The sequence below is a fragment of the Pelodiscus sinensis genome, chromosome Z (assembly GCF_052426305.1).
Source record: "Pelodiscus sinensis isolate ZL-2025 chromosome Z, ASM5242630v1, whole genome shotgun sequence".
Classification (NCBI taxonomy): domain Eukaryota; kingdom Metazoa; phylum Chordata; order Testudines; family Trionychidae; genus Pelodiscus; species Pelodiscus sinensis.
Window position 1 is genome coordinate 3,470,866 of NC_143085.1, and position 22,796 is coordinate 3,493,661.

At 45.6% G+C, this 22,796-nt stretch overlaps 1 protein-coding gene across 6 annotated transcripts; it reads left to right on the forward strand.

Annotated features, from left to right (window-relative positions):
- The first annotated feature begins 238 nt into the window (after positions 1-238).
- On the forward strand, positions 239-22,642 carry DDX51 (DEAD-box helicase 51). 6 transcript variants are annotated; one of them, XM_075897945.2, is made up of 16 exons: positions 239-371; positions 1,708-2,264; positions 3,200-3,459; positions 4,446-4,596; positions 7,566-7,711; positions 8,043-8,114; positions 8,298-8,404; positions 9,673-9,781; positions 13,347-13,492; positions 14,983-15,181; positions 15,931-16,046; positions 16,149-16,265; positions 17,818-17,919; positions 19,160-19,223; positions 19,835-19,969; positions 20,665-22,642. In XM_075897945.2, exons 1-16 carry the CDS (start codon positions 349-351, stop codon positions 20,689-20,691), a joined length of 2,331 nt encoding a protein of 776 aa, XP_075754060.2. In that variant the 5' UTR covers positions 239-348; the 3' UTR covers positions 20,692-22,642. The 6 variants fall into 6 exon arrangements, 5 of the variants coding, with proteins under 5 accessions (XP_075754060.2, XP_075754061.2, XP_006130306.3 ...); XM_075897946.2 differs by having other exon boundaries at positions 1,708-2,192; XM_006130244.4 differs by having other exon boundaries at positions 1,708-2,141.
- Positions 22,643-22,796: the final 154 nt, after the last annotated feature.

Here is a 22,796-nt window from a genome sequence, read left to right on the forward strand (position 1 = left end):
CAGTGGTGCTGGGGGGGGGGGTTGGCCCCTGAGGCCAGTGGTGCTGGGGGGGGGGCGGCCCCTGAGGCCAGTGGTGCTGGGGGGGGGGGTGGCCCCTGGGGCCAGTGGTGCTGGGGGGGGGCAGGCCGGGAGGGAGGGGGAGGGGCGTTAAGGGGCCAGCCCCTGGAGTTCGTTAAACGGCCCCTGGGGGTGGGGGCGGGGCCAGCCCGCGCGGCCGGTAGGGGGCGCTGGGCGAATGCGGACTCCCGCCTCGGTCTCCGCGTCACAAGTGCGCCGGGTGACGTCAGCTGCGCGCGACCCGCGTGTGCGCGCGAGGGTGCCCAGCCCCGGAAGTGGAGGCGCGGGGCCATGGCGCTCTTCCTCGTCAACAGGTGGGGGCTGCGCGCGCCGGGCCTCGGGGTGTGGGGTGTGTAGGGGTGTCTATGGGGTGTGTGTAGGGGTGTGTGTATAGGGGTGTCTATGGGGTGTGTATAGGGGTGTGTGTGTATAGGGGTGTGTATAGGGGTGTCTATGGGGTGTGTATAGGGGGGTGTGTGTATAGGGGTGTGTATAGGGGTGTCTATGGGGGGTATGTGTAGGGGGGTGTGTGTATAGGGGTGTCTATGGGGGGTATGTGTAGGGGGGTGTGTGTATAGGGGTGTCTATGGGGTGTGTGTATAGGGGTGTATCTATGGGGTGTGTGTATAGGGGTGTGTATAGGGGTGTCTATGGGGGGTGTGTGTAGGGGTGTGTGTGTATAGGGGTGTCTATGGGGTGTGTGTATAGGGGTGTGTATAGGGGTGTCTATGGGGCATGGGGGAGTGAAGATGGGGGGGCTCCATTGCTATCCCCACCCAAACATCCAAATCAGTTGGCAACCCCTCCACCCCCACGATCCCCAGTCTCCCTTAGTGCCATGGCTCCTCTCAGCTAACGAGTCCGTGTTGTTTTCGGTGCTGGAGCCTTTATGCAATCAACAGACTCGCTTTTACGTGCTGGTTTTACTTTGATTAATACACGAATACAGAAGGAAATATTCTTTAATTGGCCACAAAGATCATAGAATCTGAGGATTAGAAGAGACCTCAGAAGGTCATTGAATCCAGCTCCAGGACCCCCAAAAAGAAAACAGGCTGCCATCCTGTGACAGCATCACATTAAACAGCTGAGCTAGCCTGCCCAAGATGTAGACAAAATCAGTGGTTCTTAACCACAGTTATATGAACCCTTGGCAGTAGATAGAGGTCTTTCAGGGGGTACATCAGCTCATCTAGATAAAGCACTAGTGAAGTTAGTACAAATAAAAATGTGGGTGTACTGCTCTATATACTATATACTGGCATGTAAGTATATCACTCCTATTCAGATGAATATTTTACAATTATATGGTAAAGCTAGGAAAATACATTTTTTGGTGACAGTGTGCTGTGACACTTTTGTATTTTTATATCTGATTTTGCAAAAAAGTAGTTTTTAAGTGTGGTGAAACATGGGGGTATTCAAGACAAATCAGACTCCTGAAAGTGTTACAGGAGTCTGGAAAGGTTGAGAGCCACTGGATTAGATTGCTGTGCCTCACTACAGTATCTAGTTCTAGTAAACTGTGTAATTGGATTTTGTTGCCATTTCTTTGACAATAATGGTGTGAAAAGGGTGCTTCCAGCCTTGTTGTGGTGCCCACTATGCCACTGTGATATGTTTAAAGCATTTTCTTTATGAAACATTCAGATACCTTGGTGATGAGGAGGAGGATGCTGAGGACCGATCACAGGTCCTGTTAGAACGTCTGCGTGAACAAGCTAGAGCCAGGCAACTGAAAAAGCAGCAGCAAGTGCTTTTGTCTTCTGATGAATTAAAACAAAAGAAGACAGAAGATGAACTCGATCAGAAGCTCAGACACAGAGACTCTGAATCTGAGTATAACCATAAATCACAGAGAGAAACAAAGAAAAGGAAGAGAGGACACAGTGATGAGGGTTCCCCTGGAGAAGGGGAAAAGAAGCTGAGGAAGATCCACCAAATTAGTAGTGATTTTGAGAAGCCTTCACGAGGGTCAGATTCTGGCCTACTTGGTGAGGCAGTCAATGGGCACATTCCAGCAAAGAAAAGAAAGAAAGAAAATGGAAAAAAAACAAGTGTGTCTCAAAAGAAAATTGAAACGGGTAAAAGCAAATCTAAGAACGTAAGAAGGGCCACACTGGATCAGATAAAAGGTCCATCTAGCCCAGTATTCTGTCTGCTACAGTGGCCAATACCAGATGCTTCAGAGGAAGGGAACACAACAGGTGGTCTTCATGTGATCCCTGTCCTGTCACCCATTTCCAGACTAACAGAGGCTGGGACACCATTCCTGCCCATCCTGGCTAGTAGCCGTTGACAAATCTAACCTCCATGAATCTACCTAGCTCTTTTTTGAACCCCTGTTAAAAGTCCTAGTCTTCACCACATCCTCTGGCAAGGAGTTCCACAGGTTGACTGTGCGCTAAGTGAGGAAAAAGTCCTTTTTGTTTTAAACCTGCTGCCTATTCATTTAATTTGGTGACCCCTAGTTCTTATATTGTGGGATTAAGTAAATAACTTTTCCTTATTCACTTTTTCCACACCAGTCATGATTTTATAGACCTCTATCATATCCCCCCTTAGTCTCCTCTTTTCTAAGATGAAAAGTCCAAGTCTTTTTAATCACTCTTCATATGGGGCCCATTCCAAACTGGTAATCATTTTTCTTGCCTTTTTCTGAACCTTTTCCAATGCCAATATATCTTTTCTAGATGAGTTGAGTTGACCACATGTGTACGTGGTATTCAAGATGTGGGCATACCATTGCTTTTATATAGAAGTAGTAATATATTCTCTGTCTTATTCTCTATCCCTTTTTTAATGATTGATTCCTGAAAGATTAAGATTTAATAGTTAAAATTGAATGTCCAATTTTTATTTTATTTTAGAAGCGCAAAATTCCTAACTTCTGGGTCTAGTTTACAACTAGAGCCTGAAAATTGGTGTTTCAGGGTAAGGGAGCTACATAAGGTTGAAATGCAGCTTTAGCTGCCCTTTTGACACTATTAAATCAGTGGTAAGCTTTTCACACTTAGGATTGGAAAGAAGGATGAGAATGTAGGTGGATTTTTAGGTCCTAGAAACCCTAATTGATAAAAATACTTCCATTTATCTGCCCGACTGTCTTCTTATTAGCATTTTAATCCTTCCAAAATTTCAGAACTTAAAGAAAACAGTAGACAACAGGAAAATAAAAGTAATTTGAAGAGAAACCAAACTGTGAAGGAGGAGGAGAGGGACATACCAACAGAAGTGGAAACAAATAGAGCTGAAAATACCAAGAAAGAAAGTAGTGAAGAAGTTAAAGAGACTCAGAGCACAAAGAAGGAAGCAAGCATACCTATTCTGAATGAAGAAGCAACATTGCCACCCTCTAGTTTGTTGGTTCTTGGAGGGTATGACAGAAAATCAGTTCAAAAGGTAACCAATTGGCAAGGAATTTTTATCTGATTGTGCTATTTGGTGAGAGAAGGCATTCTCTAAAATGCTTTATATCAGTGATCCGCAACGTTTTGGGGCTGCTGGGTGCCTGGGAGCGGGGCCAAGCATGCGCCGCACACCCAAGGTCGGCACTGGCACGTGCCGCAACCCTGGGCAGAGACTGCCGCGGGGCTGGCACCGGTATGTGCCGCGACCCCAGGCGTGCCCGGGGCCGGAATTGGCATGTGCTGTGACCCCGGGCAGGGGCCGTCCGGGGCTGGCACCTGCCGCGGGGCCAGCCCAGATTGCTCTGTGGGCGCACATAAATGGCCCAGCGGGCGCCATGGCGCCCACAGGCACCACGTTGGAGACCACTGCTTTATATATAGCATCGTTAGGCTTTATGGTAGAAGTAATTTCATTAATACATGGCTTACTAACTTTTCTAAATAACTTCTTGTTTCCTATAAAGGATAAAATATTTCAAATAAGTCGTACAAACACAACTCATTGACTAGACAGTCATCTTGATAAACTTAAAACAGTGATTAATGTAATCTTGATGTATATAATACATGGTTGACAGCCTTTTGACTTCAGTTTGCTCTACAAGCATTTTACTGTTTCTCATTTTTAATGGTGTGGTCAGTGAATAAGGTCCTAATCCTGAACACTCTTTATGCAGATACTAAATTTTTAATTGTTGAAGTGCAGAGATGAACAATTTGGCTTATATTCATGGCTGTAACATGCTGCTTGTGTATGTTACTTTGGGACAGTATGTTCAGAGGATAATATTTTCTATAGAAAACGATTAGTCCAAATACATAAAATATTGCCACAATGATAATTATTTTTAAAATACTGGATACTAATTAGTTACTGCTTTTTGTTACACTAACTTTTTACAATGGATTAAAGGAACATCAGCTTCAGACCAGCTGCTGAGAATCTCTTTCAGGATTCATTCAGTTTTTTGTTTCTAGGTTCAGCCTATCTTACCACAGTGGCTTGCTCAACCCAAGCTGGTCCATAAACACATAAAAGATAACTTAGTTCCAATCCAGGAAGTCCCAGGAATTCATCCCAAACTGTTGAAGAAGCTGCAAATAAATGGAATAGAGTCTTTTTTCCCAGGTACCTTTTTTGTATTCTTTTTTTTAATCAGCTAAGTTCTCCATCACTAAAACTGCTCGTGTTGTGTATGTGTGTAGGTATGACATAAAGAACATGTTAGAAAATCAGAACTCCGGGGAATACTGGTAATGAGTGGGTTTTTTGAATAAAAACAATTCCAAAATGTCTCAAAAGCTGATAAGACTATGATACTTTAACCCTGTGGTTCCCAAACTTTTTGGCATCACGCCCCCCTCCCACTCCCCCCCTCCCCCCCAAAGCAGCAAAACTTGTTAAACCAAAAAAAAAAAGGAACTGACTGAGGCAGCAAAACTTAATGGGGGAGGGAAGGCTGGGTCGCCTTGCACCCCCCTGGAATTTCTTCACGCTCCCCCAGTTTGGGAACTCATGCTTTAACCAGTGTGATGTGGATGTGTTGACATTACATTAATTTAAAACAAAATGTATAGTGATTACTTAGGAATCAGTCATCTGCATTACCAAAGATAGCTGGAGAGAAGAATTAGGTACCTATTTGTGTCATAGACTGATTCATCTTAGAAAAAACTTGCTATTTAATACTTGGACATCAGGTGGAGCTGAGCTATTACAGTGTATATGTAGAGGCTATGACATAGGCCAGATAGGGATAAACCTCTGTAAAATCAACACTAGAAGGTCTTGTTGCTAGCATGCATATTGCACATTATTGATTTGATTAAGACTAAGAAATTAAAACAAATATAGAATTATTACAATGTGTTATTGCCTTAACCTTTCACTTTTAAAAACTTAAATCCAAATCACAAATGCAATTAGTTATCAGGTCTTAGTCTTTATCAGCAGACCATCAAAGAACTTCAGATCTAGCTCAGATCTTTTCTGATTTAAATTATTTAACTATTTAATATTTTGATGTGCTAAGACATGTAGCAGCGTTTAATGAATTGCTAGTATACTATCCTCAATTACTCTCCTTACTTCAATCATGGACTCTTATACTTTGAGGTCCAGAATTCCCTGTCTTCAATTTATAGTACTCATTGGCAGGAAGTAAGTTCAATAGTTTACTGTCCCTGTAAATAGCTTTTCTTCATCAAAAGATGTAATATAAAACTAACACATGACATGGCTCAGCCTCCCATTGTCAGGATATGATTTTCTTTGAAGAAGAGGTTTGTAAATAACTTATTAGTGGATATTCAGTACAAAGTTGGCTAATAAACTAGAGCTCCTGAAGGATGTGGGAGAGAAGTCACAGGCTGCAGTCAAAGCTTTTATCGTGGCTAATTTGTTCTTGCTTCATATGTAACTTTATCCTCAAGGACCAGTACTACAAGGAACTAGGCACCATCAGCTCTTACTGAAGTTGACATGATTTGGCAGCATTTAACCCAGGGGTGGGCAATAATTGTTGACGGGGGGGCCACTCCAAGATTTTGGAAAGCGGTCCAGGGCCACACTCTTCATTATATTAATGGAGGAGGTACGGGGTCTAGGATGGAGGTTGAGTGCAGAGGGGAGCTTGGGGTAAGGGATTGGGGTGCAGGAGGGAGACTGGAGTCTGCGAGGGAGTTGGGATGAAGTAGGCGGTTGTTACCAAGGATAGAGAACTGGAGTGCTAAGGTTTGGGATGTGACCTAGGGTAGATCTGGGAGGGGGTAAGGGTGTAAGAGAGGGACAGATAGATTTGCTAAGTGTCTGGTTTTCACCCGGACAGTCCGGTAATTGCATCTTCTGTCCAGTAAAAAAAAACAGAAAATACCAGACATGTAAAATGTCCAGTATGTTCTGTTTTTCTCGGATGGAAGGCCGGCAGGGACATTTTTCCCCTGCTGCGTCTGGCGGGGGAAGCGTGTGTTAGGGTTAGGGAATTAGCTCACCCAATTTTTTTCCCCACATGTTCGGGATTTTTTGTGAAAATATCTGGCAGCCCTAGGGACAGAGGGTTTGGGTATGTTGAGTGGGGGGTAGGGAGCAGGCAGAGAGTCGAGGCAGGAAAGGGCTGGGGTGCCAGAAGCAGGCTGTGGCCAAGAGACTCACTTGTCAGCTGCCAAACAGGTCTGGCTGCCTGCAGACTTAAAATGTTTCCCAGCCTGCCTGCTTGGCCATGTGCTTCATGAATAACTGAGCTGAGGAGCAGCGATGGGGTTCTTCTTAGCTGCCTGTTATTCCAACAAGCAGCTCCCATTGGCCGGATTCTGCCAGAAACCGTCCAATGGGAATGAGCTGGGGATGAGGCAAGTCCTAAAACTTCCCCCTTCCCTCCAGTTTCAAAACGGAAACGCAGCCCTGCAGTCACATTTCTCTGTGGGGCAAGCCGGGGGGGCAGCCCCTGGGCTGTATTGTACCCAGGCCTGATTTAACCCCTTGTCGGACTAGCTCCAGATGGAAACAAGAACTATCTGTTTAGACAGACCATAACCAACAGCCCTTACAGCCTTGAAGGAACAGACTCTGTGCTGTCTCCTAGTGAAAAGAAGATTTTAAAATATTCTAAATAGCTAAATGGTTATTCTTGTTAAACACCTGTCACGGTCATGCTGTTCACACTTTCATCGTCTTGATACATACTCAAACAAGAAAAAATAAATAGTGAGCTATAAAGTGGTGCTGAGTTCAACTTTAGGGACAGCTGAATTACGTGTATAGGGAAACCCCATAATCACTGCCTAGATCTAGTCAGGGCTCACTTTCCAAAGCAATATACATTGATCTAATCTTTCACTTATAGCCAGTTAAAAAAGACCCTGATCAAAGGATGTGAAATAGCTTCTCCAGAATGAATTGGGATTCCCCTTAAGCAGTGAAGAACTCTTTTGAACCCTAGATGTCCTGTATTTGCACCAAAAAAATCTAACTTTAATAGCAGGGAGAACACAAGGCTTTCCAAGACACAGCAAAAAATTGGCATTGTATGGTTTTTAATAGCATTTGAAGGATAGACTTTGGCTTTGCTTTGTACTGATCCCCATTTTCCTTTTGTTCAGTCCAGGGTGAGGTTATTCCTGCTATTCTAGAGAGTGTATCCAGTGGCTTTTTGGTAGGGAGAGGAGGATATCAGCCCAGCGATATCTGTGTCTCGGCTCCGACGGGCAGTGGTAAAACACTGTCTTTTGTCATCCCAGTGGTACAGGTGAGTTCAGCCAAGGTGTAACAGAGAGAGCCACAACTGCCTTTCTTTGTCACCAGGGGTGTAAAATGGAAGCCTGCTGAGGTAGGTCAAAGTCAGAAAGAAACCCCAACAAAAGCACTGAGACTTGGACCTTCAAAGTTGCCTGGATACAGCTCCCATTAAATTCAGTTCCCCATTTGGCTTTCATTACCAATGGACATAATGTGAGGAGTTGGGGAAGCTGGAGGGGAATAAATGAATTAATAAGTGTTGGGGGATTATTGGGATGCCACAGATAGGGCTCAGAGACTTCCTTAGTTTTCAAGTGCTTATTTGGTTTTTGTTTTGGCAGGCTCTGTTAGAACGAGTGGTTTGCCAGGTGCGAGCCCTGGCAGTTTTGCCTACCAAAGAACTGGCACAGCAGGTAAGAGACTTTTTTTCCTCCCTTGCTCTGAGCTGAACTTAAGTCATTGCCCAAACACACATGAGATGTACCATGTGAAGAAGGTTCAAGAATGACCGTGGGTTTGATGCTGACTAACATAACAGAAAGCATCATCATAAACAGCTGTCAAAGTAGCTAACAAATCCCATTTCCTCCCTGCAGGTGAGTAAAGTATTCAACATCTACACTGATGGGACAGGTCTGAAGGTTGTTTTGGTTACTGGGCAGAAATCTTTCGCGAAGGAGCAGGAGACTCTTGTCCAAAGAACGTAGGTTAAATATTCTTTTGGATAATGTTTTACAGCTCAAATGTCACAATCCCTTATCTCTGTGCTTGTCGAGGTCAAACTGTAGGCTGTTGCATCACAGGTTAGGGTGAGAGGTTCATATTGGATATTGGTTAATCTCTGCTTGCCCAAAGTTCCTTGGAGCAGCATTATCTGGTAATAGCTATGATTTCTAAAGTTCTGTTGACTTTAATAGGGTAGAAACACAGTGTCTGTGACTTTGAGTACAATCTGCTACTTGTGCAATAGTGGCCTGTCTTTGGGCTCAGCTGTGTACTCGGGTAGGGAAAGAAGTGGCTATGTCTGTCAGTTGCACCTTCAGAAATCAAATTGGTCATGAAATCAGAGGAGTGGAAGATGTCCCTCCTTATGTGGGTCCTTAGCACTTAGTGCTTTCTGCTCTTGTCTGATTTGATAAGATCTGTTTCCTTCAGACGGGTCTCTAACCAATGCCTCAGGAAACTGTTTTGTTGTCCACTTGCTATTTTATAGGTTTGCTGTTTATTTGGACTGTGTTTCAGGTCTGTCCTCTTATCTTTGCAGTTAGGTTCTCCAACATAGATAACATTTGTTTTAAGTGAATCCAGGATTGGGGCAATGGTGATTAGAGATGTAAAATACCATTTAATCGGTTAACTAGTTAAACATTATTGTTAACTGATTAAAGAGGGGCAGGAAGGCTGGAGTATCCCCCGCTGTAGACGAGGGCTGCTCTTGCAAACTGGCTAGAGCAGCCCCTGTCTATGGTGGGGGAGCTGGACCCAACATGGACAGAGGCTGTTCTGGCTTGCTGGCCAGAGCAGCCCATGCCTGTTGTGGGCCCTGTGGGGCTGGAGCAACTCCCTACCTGCAGCAGGCAGGGAGCTGCGCCAGCCCCTACCAGCTAACCAGGAAAGGGTGAGGCTTACCAGTCATCTGCTTAACCATTCGTATCCTTAGAGGTTGTAGCCTGCAGCTCACATTATAACACTGGCTAAAAAAGCATCGCACAGCAGATCATTTCCAATTGTTTAGCAGTGAGGCATTCTCCTAATCTGTCTGAAATAACTGAGTTTCCATCTCAGCTCTCCAGAGCAAAGCAAGTTTCATACAGACACATTCTTTAATATAAACAACTTCTTCAATTAAAAAAGTGAGACAGGAAAGAAAAGCAACCCAGGTATTTTTTGGTCACGGGAATGTGTTAAATTGATCTCACCCTACTGTGCACAGCAGAGAGCAGCTTGGTGACAGGACACTTGTCTTTTCAGAGAGATGGGTTACTGCAGTCTGGCTGATATCATTGTGGCCACACCTGGACGACTGGTGGATCACATCGATCAGACTCCAGGATTTAGCTTGAGACAACTTCGCTTTCTGGTGAGTTAAAACAATTGGATCTATGGAGTTGACTGTCACAAGACACTCTATAATTCTTATTCTCCATCTTTTAGTACGCTTAGTGCGTATACACAGCTGTGTATAGGAATTACCATGCTGTTCAGATTATTGGTCTCATCTAATCCTAATGTTTACCTCCAGAGAAGGCATTTTATGTAAACACCTAGAAAGGAAAAAAATCTACAAAAATAAAACTTAAAGGGTCTAACTTCAACTATCAACACCAAGATTTCACAGTACGTTACCAAATTTACAGTAAATGAGCAGCATATCAGAGCATGCACTAGGGCTAGGCTTATTTAATGTTTTATTTATTCAGGGTGTGGGAGATCCGATATCCTTTATGTTATTTAAAGCCACATGGAGTGTATTTGCCAATGGATTTAAGTGCAACTAAATCTATGTATCATTTGGGACTAAAAGTGCCCCTCGAGTTTGGCCATAAAACAAGACTAGTTCTTTTTGCAAAAGATAAGATCTAGGAATTATTATGAAGAACTTTTTTGTTATTTACCTGAGGTCAGGCTAGATGATAATGGTTCCTTCCACCTTTGGAACCTATGAATTTGGTATTTAGATACCTCTGCAAGGACCCAAATGTAAGATTTAGCTTTCATCTTAAAACTGTGCTCAATTGAATTTGTTGTGCTCAATCTGAATTAGTTAAATAGTTTGGCTGATTAGCAATGTATGCGTTTACACAAGGATTGTGTGCACGCACATCTACTCGCATGCTCCTTTCTATCATTTGTTTATCCCAAGCAAAAATATCTTGGGGGAGGGATAGCTCAGTGGTTTGAGCACTGGCCTGTTAAACTCAGGATTGTGAGTTCAATCCTTGAGGGGGCCATTTAGGGATCTGGGGCAAATCTGTCGGGGATGGAACTTGCAGGGCCATCCTTAGGATTTATGGTGCCTTGCGCAGGATTATTAAACTGGTGCCCCATGCCTAGGTTTGTCGAGCAAAAAAAAAAAAAAGGAACCCACCAATATGTTAAAATCATGTTCCTCACCCTTTTGAGGCCCCATCCTCTCTGTTCCTCTCCTCTCCATCTTGCTATCCCCAGCCATTATACGCTCTCACTTGCCTGAGTGAGGAGGTGCAGGCTGTGGGGTGGGAATGAGGGATTTGTGTGTGGGAAGAGGTGAGAGGTGCAAGCTCTGGGAGGGAATTTGGAAGCAGGAGAAGGGGACTCTGGCTCGGGTAGGGGGCTCCAGCCTGGGGAGTGTTGGGCTCAGGTGGAAGGTTGGGGTGCTGAGCAAGCCACGGGCTTGTGGATGTGAGGGTGCAGGAGCTTAGATTGGATGTGTGTGGGGCTCAGGGCAAGGAGGTTGTGAGTATGATGGGCTCTGGACACAGATTTGTGATGTGTGGATGGTGCAGGAGTGTTGTGGCAGAAGACTGGGGATGTGGGGGTGCAGGAGTTTGGGGATGTAAGAGGCTCAGGACAGGGGGTTCCCATGTGTGATAGGCTCTGATTTGGGATCAGGTGGTGCACGAGTGTTATGATGCTGCAGTGAGATGGGGTTTGGTCCCAATTGGGGGCTTGTTGGCCTGGCTTCATTTGTAAATAAAATATGATGTCAAACTCAAAAGGTTTTAGCATTGTCTTTATATATGAGCAGGGCAGGGAACCTGTTTTGAGCCAGGGGTCACTGACGCACAGAAAAGTCAGTTGGGGCCACACAAGTGAGATGCAAAAAAAAAACCAACCACCACCCCCCCAAGCCTCACTAATGCGGTCAGTCCCAAGGATGCTGGCACAGCTGGCAGGGTGCTGGGTCCAGGGACGGGATGGTGCTGGGTGCTTCTAACAGTGTTGGTGGGGGCAGAGGACAGGGTACTTGTGGGGGGTCTAGGCAGGGGACAGGGGCAGCTGGGACCAGTTCCTGCCAATCCTGCAGCACCTCTGGGAAGCGTGCAACTGCACTCCCCCTCCCCAGACAGCTGGCGTGTGAGCTGCCTGAGCAGCAGGGGCTGTTGCACCCCAGCAACTTACCTCCGCGATGCCATCCTGCGAGGAGGGGGGAGGGCTCTGGGAGTCCCAGGAAAGCGAAGCTCTGTCCCCCCGGGAGGAGTTGTCAGCCCAGCACTGTCACCCTTGTAAGCCCTGTAATCTCTTCCAGCTCCCTCCTGAGTTCTGCCCCCTCCATCTCCTGCCCTGACTCCTGCCCCCCCACCTCCCTACCCTGAGCCCCCCATCAGACCCTGTGCCCTGAACCCACCCCCTGCCCTCACTCTGTCACCTTCTGCCTTGAGGTGCCCTCACAAACCTTCCAGCCCCCTGCCCACACATCTTAACCCCTCCCCCTTACCAAGAGTCCCCCATATCTCTGCCCTGACTCCAGCCCTGCAACCCTAACAACACGCACCAAACCCTGTGCCCTCAGCCCCCCACCTCCTGCCTTCCCAGCAGTCCAGTTCTCCCCCATTTCCCCTCCTGATTTTCCCCAGTCAGCCCCTCTGCTTCCCCTCCCAGCTTTGCTTCCTGCCCACCCATGATCAAGCGTCCAGTTTGTTTGTTTTTTGGGGGGGTCTACTTGGTAACCCTACCGGAACCGGCAGCAGCATCCACATGCTGGGGGTTGGGTGAGGTGCTGGAGGGGAGGGGAGGGGAGGGGCTGGTTGCATGCTGACTGGGGCAGGGCCGAGGGAGCGCAAACCAGCTGAGAGGGAAGATGACGGGGTGTCTCCCCTCTCAACTGTTCCATGATGTTTAAACACGCCACGCAGGCGCTCTCTCGGCCCCACACAGTGCCCTGGCTGGCACCGGGTTATTTATAGTGCCGATGCCGGGCTCCGGCTGCAGTGTACCAGCGCCCCGCATATCTGCTGCCAGCCAGCCCTTTGGCAGACAGCCCACTGGGCCAGTCCACCCCTACCCCGGTCAGCACGCAACCAGCCCCTCCCTTCTCCTCCCCTCCAGCATCTCACCCAACTCCCCCCTAGCACCTCACCCAACCCAGCCCTGCCGGAGGGAAGGGGGGAAAGAGGGGTGCTCCATGAAGGAGGGGGAAGGGTGGGTGTTCCATGGGGGGGAGGGGAGAAGAAAGGATACAGCCACAGAGGTGCCCAGCCAGCCTGCCTCACCTTACGCTAGGGGAGAGAGTCACACAGGTAAGTTCCTTCCCCCGCCCCTATTTCCTCCCCTTCCCAGAGACCCCCAGCTGCCAATCCCTTCCCTCGAACTGTGCTGCAGGCAGTGCATTTAGCTCTCTCTAGGACCCAGCAGTCCTGCTGTTGCCTGCTCACTGCTTCCCGTTTCTCTTGGCAGAATGGTGCCCCAGAACTACTGTGGTGTCCTACGCAACTGCGTACTCTGTGTATGCCTAAGGACGGCCCTGGGCACTTGGTCCTGCTGTGAATGCAGGGGACTGGACTCAATGACCTCTCAAGGTCCCTTCCAGTTCTAGGAGATTAGTATATCTCCATTATATTATATTATCTGCTGCCTGTTAAAAAGAGTGAGTTTTAATGTATGTAGAAGGAAAGCTACAGCACCTAAAAGAACCTAACAGCAAGGCTGTTTCTATCTGGGTGCAGATTATAGATGAAGCTGATCGTATGATAGATGACATGCACCAGAACTGGTTGCATCAAGTAGTAAAAGCCGTGTTCCGAGCCGAAGAGAACTCTGGCCCCAACATGCTTTTCCAGAGGACGGAACCGGGATCCATAACAGCAGCCAGGTAACTTGCAAAATGCCCTCTGCTGAATCCAAACTACAGAGAGAGATTCCAGATCATCCTTCTGTTCATTCTTGGTGTTTTATTATCCACTCCATTTGAATGTGGAGTACTGCATACACTTTAACATTCATTTTGTTAGAAAACATGCCACTAATCAAGTCTGATGTTTTTCAATGGCTTGAAAATGCAGGTGGCAAAGAGTTGATGCTAGGAATTGATCCATGCTTTTTGAAGTAAACTTTACCAAGTTGATCGACTTTTTTCCTTTCCCCAGCCAGATTGGGGTGGCATTAAATAAGCAAAAAAGCACAGAACTTTTAAGGACCAAATGCTATATTTTGAACACCATAACTATCACAGCTCCCCTATGAAGAGATTGACCAAATGTTGGCTGAAACACATCTGAGCAGTCCTTTCACAGAATTCATACAGGCACATTACTTGCCCAGAACGGGGTTAAAACAATAACACCTCCACCAATTTTCTCCTGTTGGCGGTAGGGGTTAGGAGCAAGGTGAGAACACGAAGTTTGCCTGGTCCTTTGTGAAACTGGTATATGGACTGTGGGAAGAAGGGGAGTTTACATGGGGTTTTTTAGTTGATATTAACTAATTATAGCTTTATCTATATAAGCAAGCTCAAAGAGGCAGGAGGTTGCAAAGTGACTTTCAGAAAGGGGTTTGGGTCAGGAAGAGACTTCCAGGAAGAGTTAATTACTTCAAGATTTTCAGATGATGGTAGTGAACAGAATGTTGGGAATCATTAAAGGGATAGAAATTAAAACGGAAAATATCATATTACTTCTGGACAAGTCCATGATGCACACATACCTTTCGAGTTCTGTGTGCAAATGTGGTCACCTCATCTCAAAAAAAATATTAGAATTGGAAAAGATTCAGAAAAGGGCAGCAAAAACCACTAGGGATATGGAAGGGCTGCCATGTGAGGAGAGTTTAAGAAGATTGGGCCTATTCGTCTGGGAAATGAGATGACTAAGGGGGGATGTGGTAGAGGTCTATAACATTATAACTGGTGTGGAGAAACTGAATAAGGAAGTGTTATTTACTCCTTTTCATAACGTAAGAGCTAGGGGCCCACAATATAACTAATTGAAGCAGGTTTAAAAAGAAACAAAAGGAAGTATTTATTCACACAATGCAGCCAACCTATGGAACTCCTTGCCAGAGGATATTGTGAATGGTCAAGACTATAAAAGATTCAAACAAGAACTAGATAAGTTCATGGAGCGTAGGCTTATTGATGATTCTTAGCCAGGATGGGTAGGGATGGTATCCCGAGCCTTTGTTTATCAGAGGATGGGAATGGGCGACAGAGGAGTGATCACTTGACATTGGTCACTGTGGGCAGACAGACTACTGGGATAGATGGACTTGACCCACCTTGGCTGTTTTTACAATAGAGGGGAGGAGTGAATGTGACATTTCTTCCAGCTGCCCTGATGCTCAGTACCTGTGCTCTGTTTGTTTCAGCACCTGCTGTCCCCAGATACCACTGCAGAAGTTGCTGTTCTCCGCCACACTGACTCGGAATCCAGAGAAACTGCAGCAGCTGGGCTTGTACCAGCCTCGCCTCTTCACATCTGTCTACTCTGAGAAACAAGCCATCGCAGCTGGGACAGACACAGAACAGGATGCTGAGAAGAAATACTCCTTGCCTGAGGGGCTTTCGGTACGGTCATTTATCCTCTTATAGCCACAGAAGGTGCCTTGCTGGGCAGCTTTCCATGACGGAAGGAGCTTGAATAGATTATATCTGTAGAACACAAGACCCAAAGCAGCTTGATCTACTTCTGGAAATATGGTTATGTTTTCCCTTAATTTTATCCCTTGAATATAACCCATTTCTTCCCCTCGCAATCTTGCATTATTGAGGATTGGGAGGAGAAACGCTTAAGGGAGCAGATAGGTCCTCCTTATGTAGCTCTACATACATGTATCTGTTGAGGGATCTCCACGTGTCTCTCCGCTCAGAACGGGGCTTTTTTACATACATACTCCCTCAAAAGACGAAGAAGAAACCCACCAACACACGGGTTGCAATAATAGAAGTAATATATAATCACACGTTCCAGATGTAGACACAAAGTAGGTAGCAAAGGCAAATACCCACCATTATCTTTTAGAGATCGGGAAATTGAGGCAGCTTTATTTTGCCTGGGGCTGCACCATGCATCAGTGTCAGAGACAAGACTGGAACACAGGTCTCCTACCTCAATCCCGTGGAGTATCCATGAGACCATGCTACCTTCCCTGCATGACTTATCCCAACGGAGATGGCGCTATCAGTTGTCTATAATACTGGATGGATTTGAGGAAATATTGTACAAAGTTAGAAGTCCAGACAAATAGGTTTGGGAGAAAAGTCCATGTGAGAAGCAGCATTTTTAGAATAGACTGTTTCTTCTCTGTCCCCTGCAGCAATATTATATACCATGTAACCTGAATTCGAAGCCTTTGTTCCTCTTGTATTTCATGCTGAGAATGAAATTCACCCGGGTGCTGTGTTTTACCAACTCCAAGCAGGCTTCCCACAGGTGAGTTCATTGATTGGTGAACCTCTTTTACTAGGTGAGCCTCTCTGAATCAATTGAGTCAATTCATGGTTCTGTTTTATCCCCTCACCCATTTCCAAATAGGTTGTTCTTACTGATTCAAGCCTTTGGTGGAGTGAAAGTAGCTGAGTTCTCTTCCTGGCTGACGCCAAGTGAAAGACAGAGGACCCTGAAGGAGTTTGAGCAGGGGAAGATACAGTTGTGAGTGTCTTAGATGAGTGTGTGCATGTGTGAGAGTTTGTGGTTTAATCCTGGCCCATGCTACTTTGTGTAGTGATAGAAACATAAATGTAATGAAACCAACTCATCAGCTTACAAAATCCAACATGTGAACTCAGTGGGAAGTATAAGCTATATACACACAACAGTTTGTCTGTGTAAAATATGTTGTTCAGGGATGTGAGCAAGCACCCACCCTGCACAATGTGAGTAACTGACATAAGCACTGATTTAGACTGTGTTACTCTGATGGGAGAACTTCTGCTGATGTAGCTACCACTGCTTGTAGGGGCTGAAAAAATTCTGAGTGGAAATGCCTCTCCTATCAGTCTAGAGCATCTGCTCTAGTAGCACTACAGTGACTCAGCTGCACTCTGCACTATAGCCATAGTGTAAATTGTGCAGATGTTGATTCATTTGTGTGTGTATATTTACTGCAGTTTTTTGTACAGCTGAGCTACTTGTTTGTGCAGATAGCCACTTAGAATCTAGCTCCATTTGTCTTATGTGCAGTGCCGTGAATGCACAAATTGCACATGTAATTCTGAAAATCTGAGTCTTTCTGCAGATCAGGTGTTTATTGGCATATAATAGAAAATGGATGTCACTTTAGTACAGGCGCCATGTTGAACAGAAGTAATGTAATCTAACAGCAAGAACCTGCTATGTTGGCTATCTAGATTTTTATTCCCAGCTTTCATTGATTGGCTCTGACATGGGGTATATCACTTACCCTTCTAGTGCTTCCTTTTAATACTGATGAGGGCACTGAGTACTTACAGCTTGATAAGAGTCCGTGAGAACTTTTCATGAAAGGGTAAACCATATTAAAATGATTATTTTTTGTGCAAAAAAGTCTGAAGGGTAGCCATGTTAGTCTGTAACTTTTAAAAACAGTGTGTAGTCTCGTGGCACCTTAGAAACTAACAAAAATATATAGTATCATAAGCTCATCTTTCATAGGTAAAACCCATTTCATCAGCTCATGATACTAGTTAGTCTCTAAGGTGCCACTGGACAATTCATTTTTCATGCAAACCACACTTTGCACTGACTGTTCAGATGTTCTATCTTGAATGCTTTGAGTATGAACACTAGGGTGCATTTTCAATATGGTTAGTGTGCATTTAACTCCCACTTGATAGGAGTCACCTGGCTAAAAATTCCACATGTAGTGCTGCTAATGCATTTGTGTCTACCAAACCTGGGCACGCCAATGGTGTCAAGGTTTATTTCAATAGTAAAGAAACCTCCAAAAGTACATATCAGATGCCTGGAATGGATTTTCCCTGCAGGTATCTAATACAGCTAGGACAGCTAATATATCTTTGATGTGATTCATGGTGCAATCTTATGCTCTAAAGACCCAGCACTCTGTATTGTTTGGTTAGTTGGTGAGAGAGAGTCACATTGGGAGCTGCTCAATATCCAGTTATCAAAACTTGCAGTGTCGTTGAGCAATTGCTTTACGCAACGCAACAGACCTGGAAATGAACGCAACTAGTTTGTTTTTTCTTTAAAACGTATAAAACAGGTTGATCAGCACAGACGCAACTGCACGAGGGATTGACATTAAAGGAGTGAAGTGTGTGATAAACTATGATGCCCCTCAGTTCATCAGGACTTACATTCACCGGTGAGTGGATGAGAGATACAGAGAACTGAATTCAAAAGAGAGAGGTTTAAATCTGGATCTAACTTTTTAGATATTTAAGCATTCTTTCCATGTATACAAATTATGAGGCATGAAAAGTTATTTTAATTCCATTGCAATAGATCTGTTAGCTTAATATGAAAGCAGTTGTTTGATCAAACTTAAACCTTTAGAGCCTTTGTAATCACATGAGGCCAGTATAAAGTAGGGATGCTTCTATTACCAGGCCTGATTTGTAGGAGAAGTGGGTATTACCCTGGATGGTTGCAAATACTGATGGCCAAGGGCCCCAACTCTAGATGAAATCAATGTGGGCTGTAGGGTGAGCACTTCTAGAGATTCAGCCCTGACATGTTAATCTTTTGTGTTTCTGCACAACCTTGCTTACACTCTAGACATTAGGGATGTAAAATGTTAACCAGTTAACCTCACCCTTACCAGGTGAGGCTTACTGGTTCCAGTTAACTAGTAGTGGCTGGATCAGTTGCCTGCCCACCCCGGGCAGGGGATTGCTCCACTGTCTGTGGCAGGTTCAGCCAGCTTCCCCAGGGCCGGCCTTACCATGAGGCAAACTGAGGCGGCCACCTCAGGTGCCAGACTGTGTGTGGGGGGGGTGCCACTAGAACCCAGAGTGTAGAAAATTGTGTCTGGTGCTGGTGCATACGTGTTCTATCTGCCCTAGATGCGCAGAGAAGGAGGAGTAGACCAGGAAGGAGGCAGAATTGAGACTTTTCAAAGTTTTGGCCCAAGTGAGGGGGCATCATTTGAACTTCCCACCTCAGGTGCCAAAATGTTGTGGGCCGGCCCTGGGCTCCCCTCTTCCCCCACCACAGGTTACACGCTGACTCCCTGGGAGCAGGGCTGGCAGCAGCCCCTGCTGATCTCCCTCCAAGGGAAGTGGCTTTACTGCTGGAGCGAAGCCTCCTCCCTAAGAACAGGGGTTGCTAGCTCCTGCTTCTGTGAAGGCAGCTTCGCTGGGAGCTCTGCAGTACAAAGATTATTTAAGTTGTATGCTGCAGAGCCTGTAAGCGCTAGGATTTTTAACAGCTACATTGTTATGTTTTTATCCACATTTTTACATTTCTAATGGGCATAAACTGAATAGTCCTCTTCGGGTTTTAAGAACTCGATGGTGTGACATGCTGGGGCACGGTGGGAAGGCAAGTGCTGCAGCGGGACAGCTACATTGATGTTGAGGCTGGCCTCCTTTATCTGATTTCAGAGTTGGAAGAACAGCTCGAGCTGGGAAGGCGGGGTTAGCATTCACCATGCTTTTGAGAGTGCAGGTACGTCCTCACGGTAGCAGCAGTTCTGACGCGAAGCACTGCAAAGTGGTGAGGAGGGAGGGGTTAGTTAATTTCCCTCCCTGTAGTCACAGTTGACCTGCAGTTCAATTCTGTGCCTGGGACCTGCCCCTTCAGTGGTGTCTGTACAACACACTCATATGTTTTCCATAGACTACTTATATGCTCTCTTCATTGGTTATGGAAATGTCCTTGGTTGTCTGTATTGAGTAAGAATTCTTAGATATGCCTTCAGTGTCACACAGGGGAAAGCAATATGTCTAAGTTTCCACATCCAGTACTGAAATTGAACCCAGGGTTCCTGCTAACTTAAAAACTGTGTTACATTCCAGGCTTCATATGTGAGTTCTTCAGGTCTTTGGGGAGAATACAAGCCCAGGTTTTAAGCATGAAAGTTAAGTGTTCTCAGAATTGAACTTACATTTAGTTGTGAATTTTATTCTCTAGCAGTTTCCCAGCTAGATGGAGCCTTCCAGACTCGCTCGCTTCGCAGGCTCATGGTCTGACAATTGTGATGAAAAGATACAGGGAGCAGCACCCACTTCCCTGACTCTCCTTCTCCCCTTAATTTCCTGTGTCTGTTTGCGGCGCAGGAATGGAAGTTTTTGAAGATGCTGAGGGATGCTGGCTCCCCAGAACTAGAGAAGCAGCTGGTGAAGAGCGAATACTTAAAGCCCCTGTTGCAGCAGTATGAGGAGGCACTGTCCAAGCTTCAGAAAACTGTTAAGGTAACCACACCACTAGAGCTGCAGTGTGAAATTCAGCTGCCGCACACAGCAGACTTAACATCCGCGAGTGTTCAGAGTCTAAACTGCTGAGATGCTACATTCCCTGAATACAACATCAGAATTGTACCATCCCCCATGATAGAATGCTCATATGTAAGGTGGAGCCATAGAGGAGAGAGGGACCCTGTGTTAAAAGCACAGCAGGCACTACTTATCTTACTGCAGACCTGTTGATTTTCTCTGGGGGGTTTGAGGGCTGGGGGGAGGAAGACAGAATATCCATATGCAGAGACTGAACCCTCTGCCAGATCAGAATTTGTAAATTGCGTGGCTGTGTTTTGATCATCCAAGGAAAATGGTTGCATTTGCTGACCCTCCATTAGATAAGATGAAAATAAAATCGGTTAAGCATAAGAGCAGTCTCACATTGTAACTGATTTGAGGGTAGGGGAAGGGTAGCTCCTGCTCTAGCACTTTTGTGGAGAGTCCTAAAACTTAGAGTCAAGAGATTGATGTCCAGCAAAACAGATGGGTTTGGTAGCCAGTTCTGGACTGTTAGGAGTGTCAGAGAAGTAACTGAGAAGGGAAAGAAAATGTGTCAAATTCTGCTGTACTGATGCCTGTTGGATATAGCTTGTTTACAGCCCCGTGACTGAGGCGTGGAGTATCTACAGTCACTTTCTCTGTCTTAACAGGATGAGCGAGCACAGAAACGAGCATGAGACAGCCCAGGAGAAAAGACTGGTGTTTATTTTCCATGGCACTGAAATCCAGCCGGAACTGGCTGTGTTTTTCCTGTTCGTGGCAAGTGTTGGGGTAACAGTGCAGCTCCAGAGCTGATGGATTAACCGCCCAATCTTCCTAGTCCAAAAGCTAAATTCTTGCCTTGCTCATAGGCATTGTGGACCCTGAGGAGTCTTATAGTCCACGTCTATTCTGAGAAAACTGGCAACAAAGCTTGGCTCTCAGCTTGAATAAATATCCTTTGAAAGGGAACTTTCTCTCCTGCCCTTCTGATGTATTTAAAGCCACCAGCAGTAAATAGAACTTTCTTAGAGTGCACTTCTGAAGGAGATTCCAGGTATCAATCTTCATGTGGCCAGGCCCTTCTTGGCTTTTCTTGAGGATCATTTTGCAGAGACAATCGTTTGCACTGCCTTGCTGCAGACACAGCAAAGTGCATCAAAAGCTGTCATGTGCGAGTGCTAATGTTTCAAGAATTGTTTGAAGCGGGGGCAGGAGGAGAGAACGGGACAGATTAAAATTTTAAATAAAGAGTAACTTTATAAAACAGTGGTTTTGTTTTCTATTAAAGGATGGTTCTGGGTGGCTAAAGGAGTTTGCAGGGAGCTAATTGTTGTTTGGGTCCCCTCTACCAGCCTTTATTCCCCTTTTATGAAGATCGACCCATGCTCAGAGTTCTTGCTGGAAACATCTGCTGGTTCATTATCAGCCTAAATTACGTTATTAGTTATGCTGAAGAGTTTTACCACTTACTAGGGATGTTAAACTCGGTTAAATAGGTGACAGTGTAACTGCTGAAAACCTCAGTGATTACACAGTTACATGCTTTATGCAGAGCCTGCAGAAAAAGCTCCCCAGGAGCAGGGCTGCCGGCCTCCTTCCTAGGATCTGGGTCAGCAGTGGCTGGTGGCCCAACTCATGGGGAGGTGGCTGTGCTGCCGCAGCAAAGCCACCTCCCCATGAGCAGAGTTGGCCGGCGGCTCCCCTCTTGGGGAGTTGCTCAACTAGCTCCTGGGAAGGAAGGAGGCTTCACTGCCCTGCTGCAGCAAAGCCACCTCCCCAAGAGCCAGCGGAGTGTCGCTGACACTGAAAAGCTTCCAGAAAGAAGGGAGTCTTGGGGGGAGGCGGCTATGAAGGAGGCTAGTGAAGGACAAAGCTTTTGGGAGAATGGTGAATATGGGTGACTATCCTGAATTGATTGGGGGGCGCTTAGTTTTGTAGAAAGGGGGGGACAATATCTGTCATAGCACATGCATAATGCTAAAGCCGTCTTCCATCCTTCAGGCTGTACCATCTCTGCACTACAGCTGCATCCCACATCACACTTCATAACATTGACTACTGAAGTCATCAGGATGGAAAACTAAAAACATGTAGCTCTCCAAGTGCTCAGCTGTTCTCTAATAGGGAACAGGGCCAGGTCCATCTGTCTCTGCCTCCTCCCAATAAATGTGTTCTTTGAAATCATCATCAAACATTTTGCTTTGATTTAAAGGTGTTTTTTTTGTTTTTAAGTCTAGCTGAAAAAAGTCTCCCACCTTGTTTGCTCTTGCAGCCATGTTGCAGTTGTCTGCTTTGAATGCTTTTGCATTTGAGGCCCGACCCTGTCGCTTTGTGCTTGCAGGTATTGGCTGTCCTTTCAAAAGACCTGGCACAGCTTTTTGCACAGCATAACTTGATAAACTCATTCGGCTTGTGCATTTTTGAGGTAAAATGTCACGGTACTGTTTGGGGAGCTTCTACACCAATTAAAGAAATGTGTGCCCTAAATGCAGCAGGCAGGAAACATACCTGTTTGTACCTGGAAAGCAATCAACTTCAAATAGAAAAAGTCATAATGCAAAAATAAAAGAGAAAATGGGTGGTGGAGAAAGTAACTGAATGAGACTAGTCTTCATGGAATAAAGTTGCATGATACTTTCACCAATATACATTGTGCTTGAATTAATGAATTTCTGTCTAGTTCTGCTTAAGTCTGCAATTAGCTGCACGCGCAGGCAGTAGGGTTGCAGCTCAAGTCTGTGAAAGTGTCACTTGGTATTACTAGTGGTGGGGAGAGACTGCTGCACAGGTCCATTCGGTT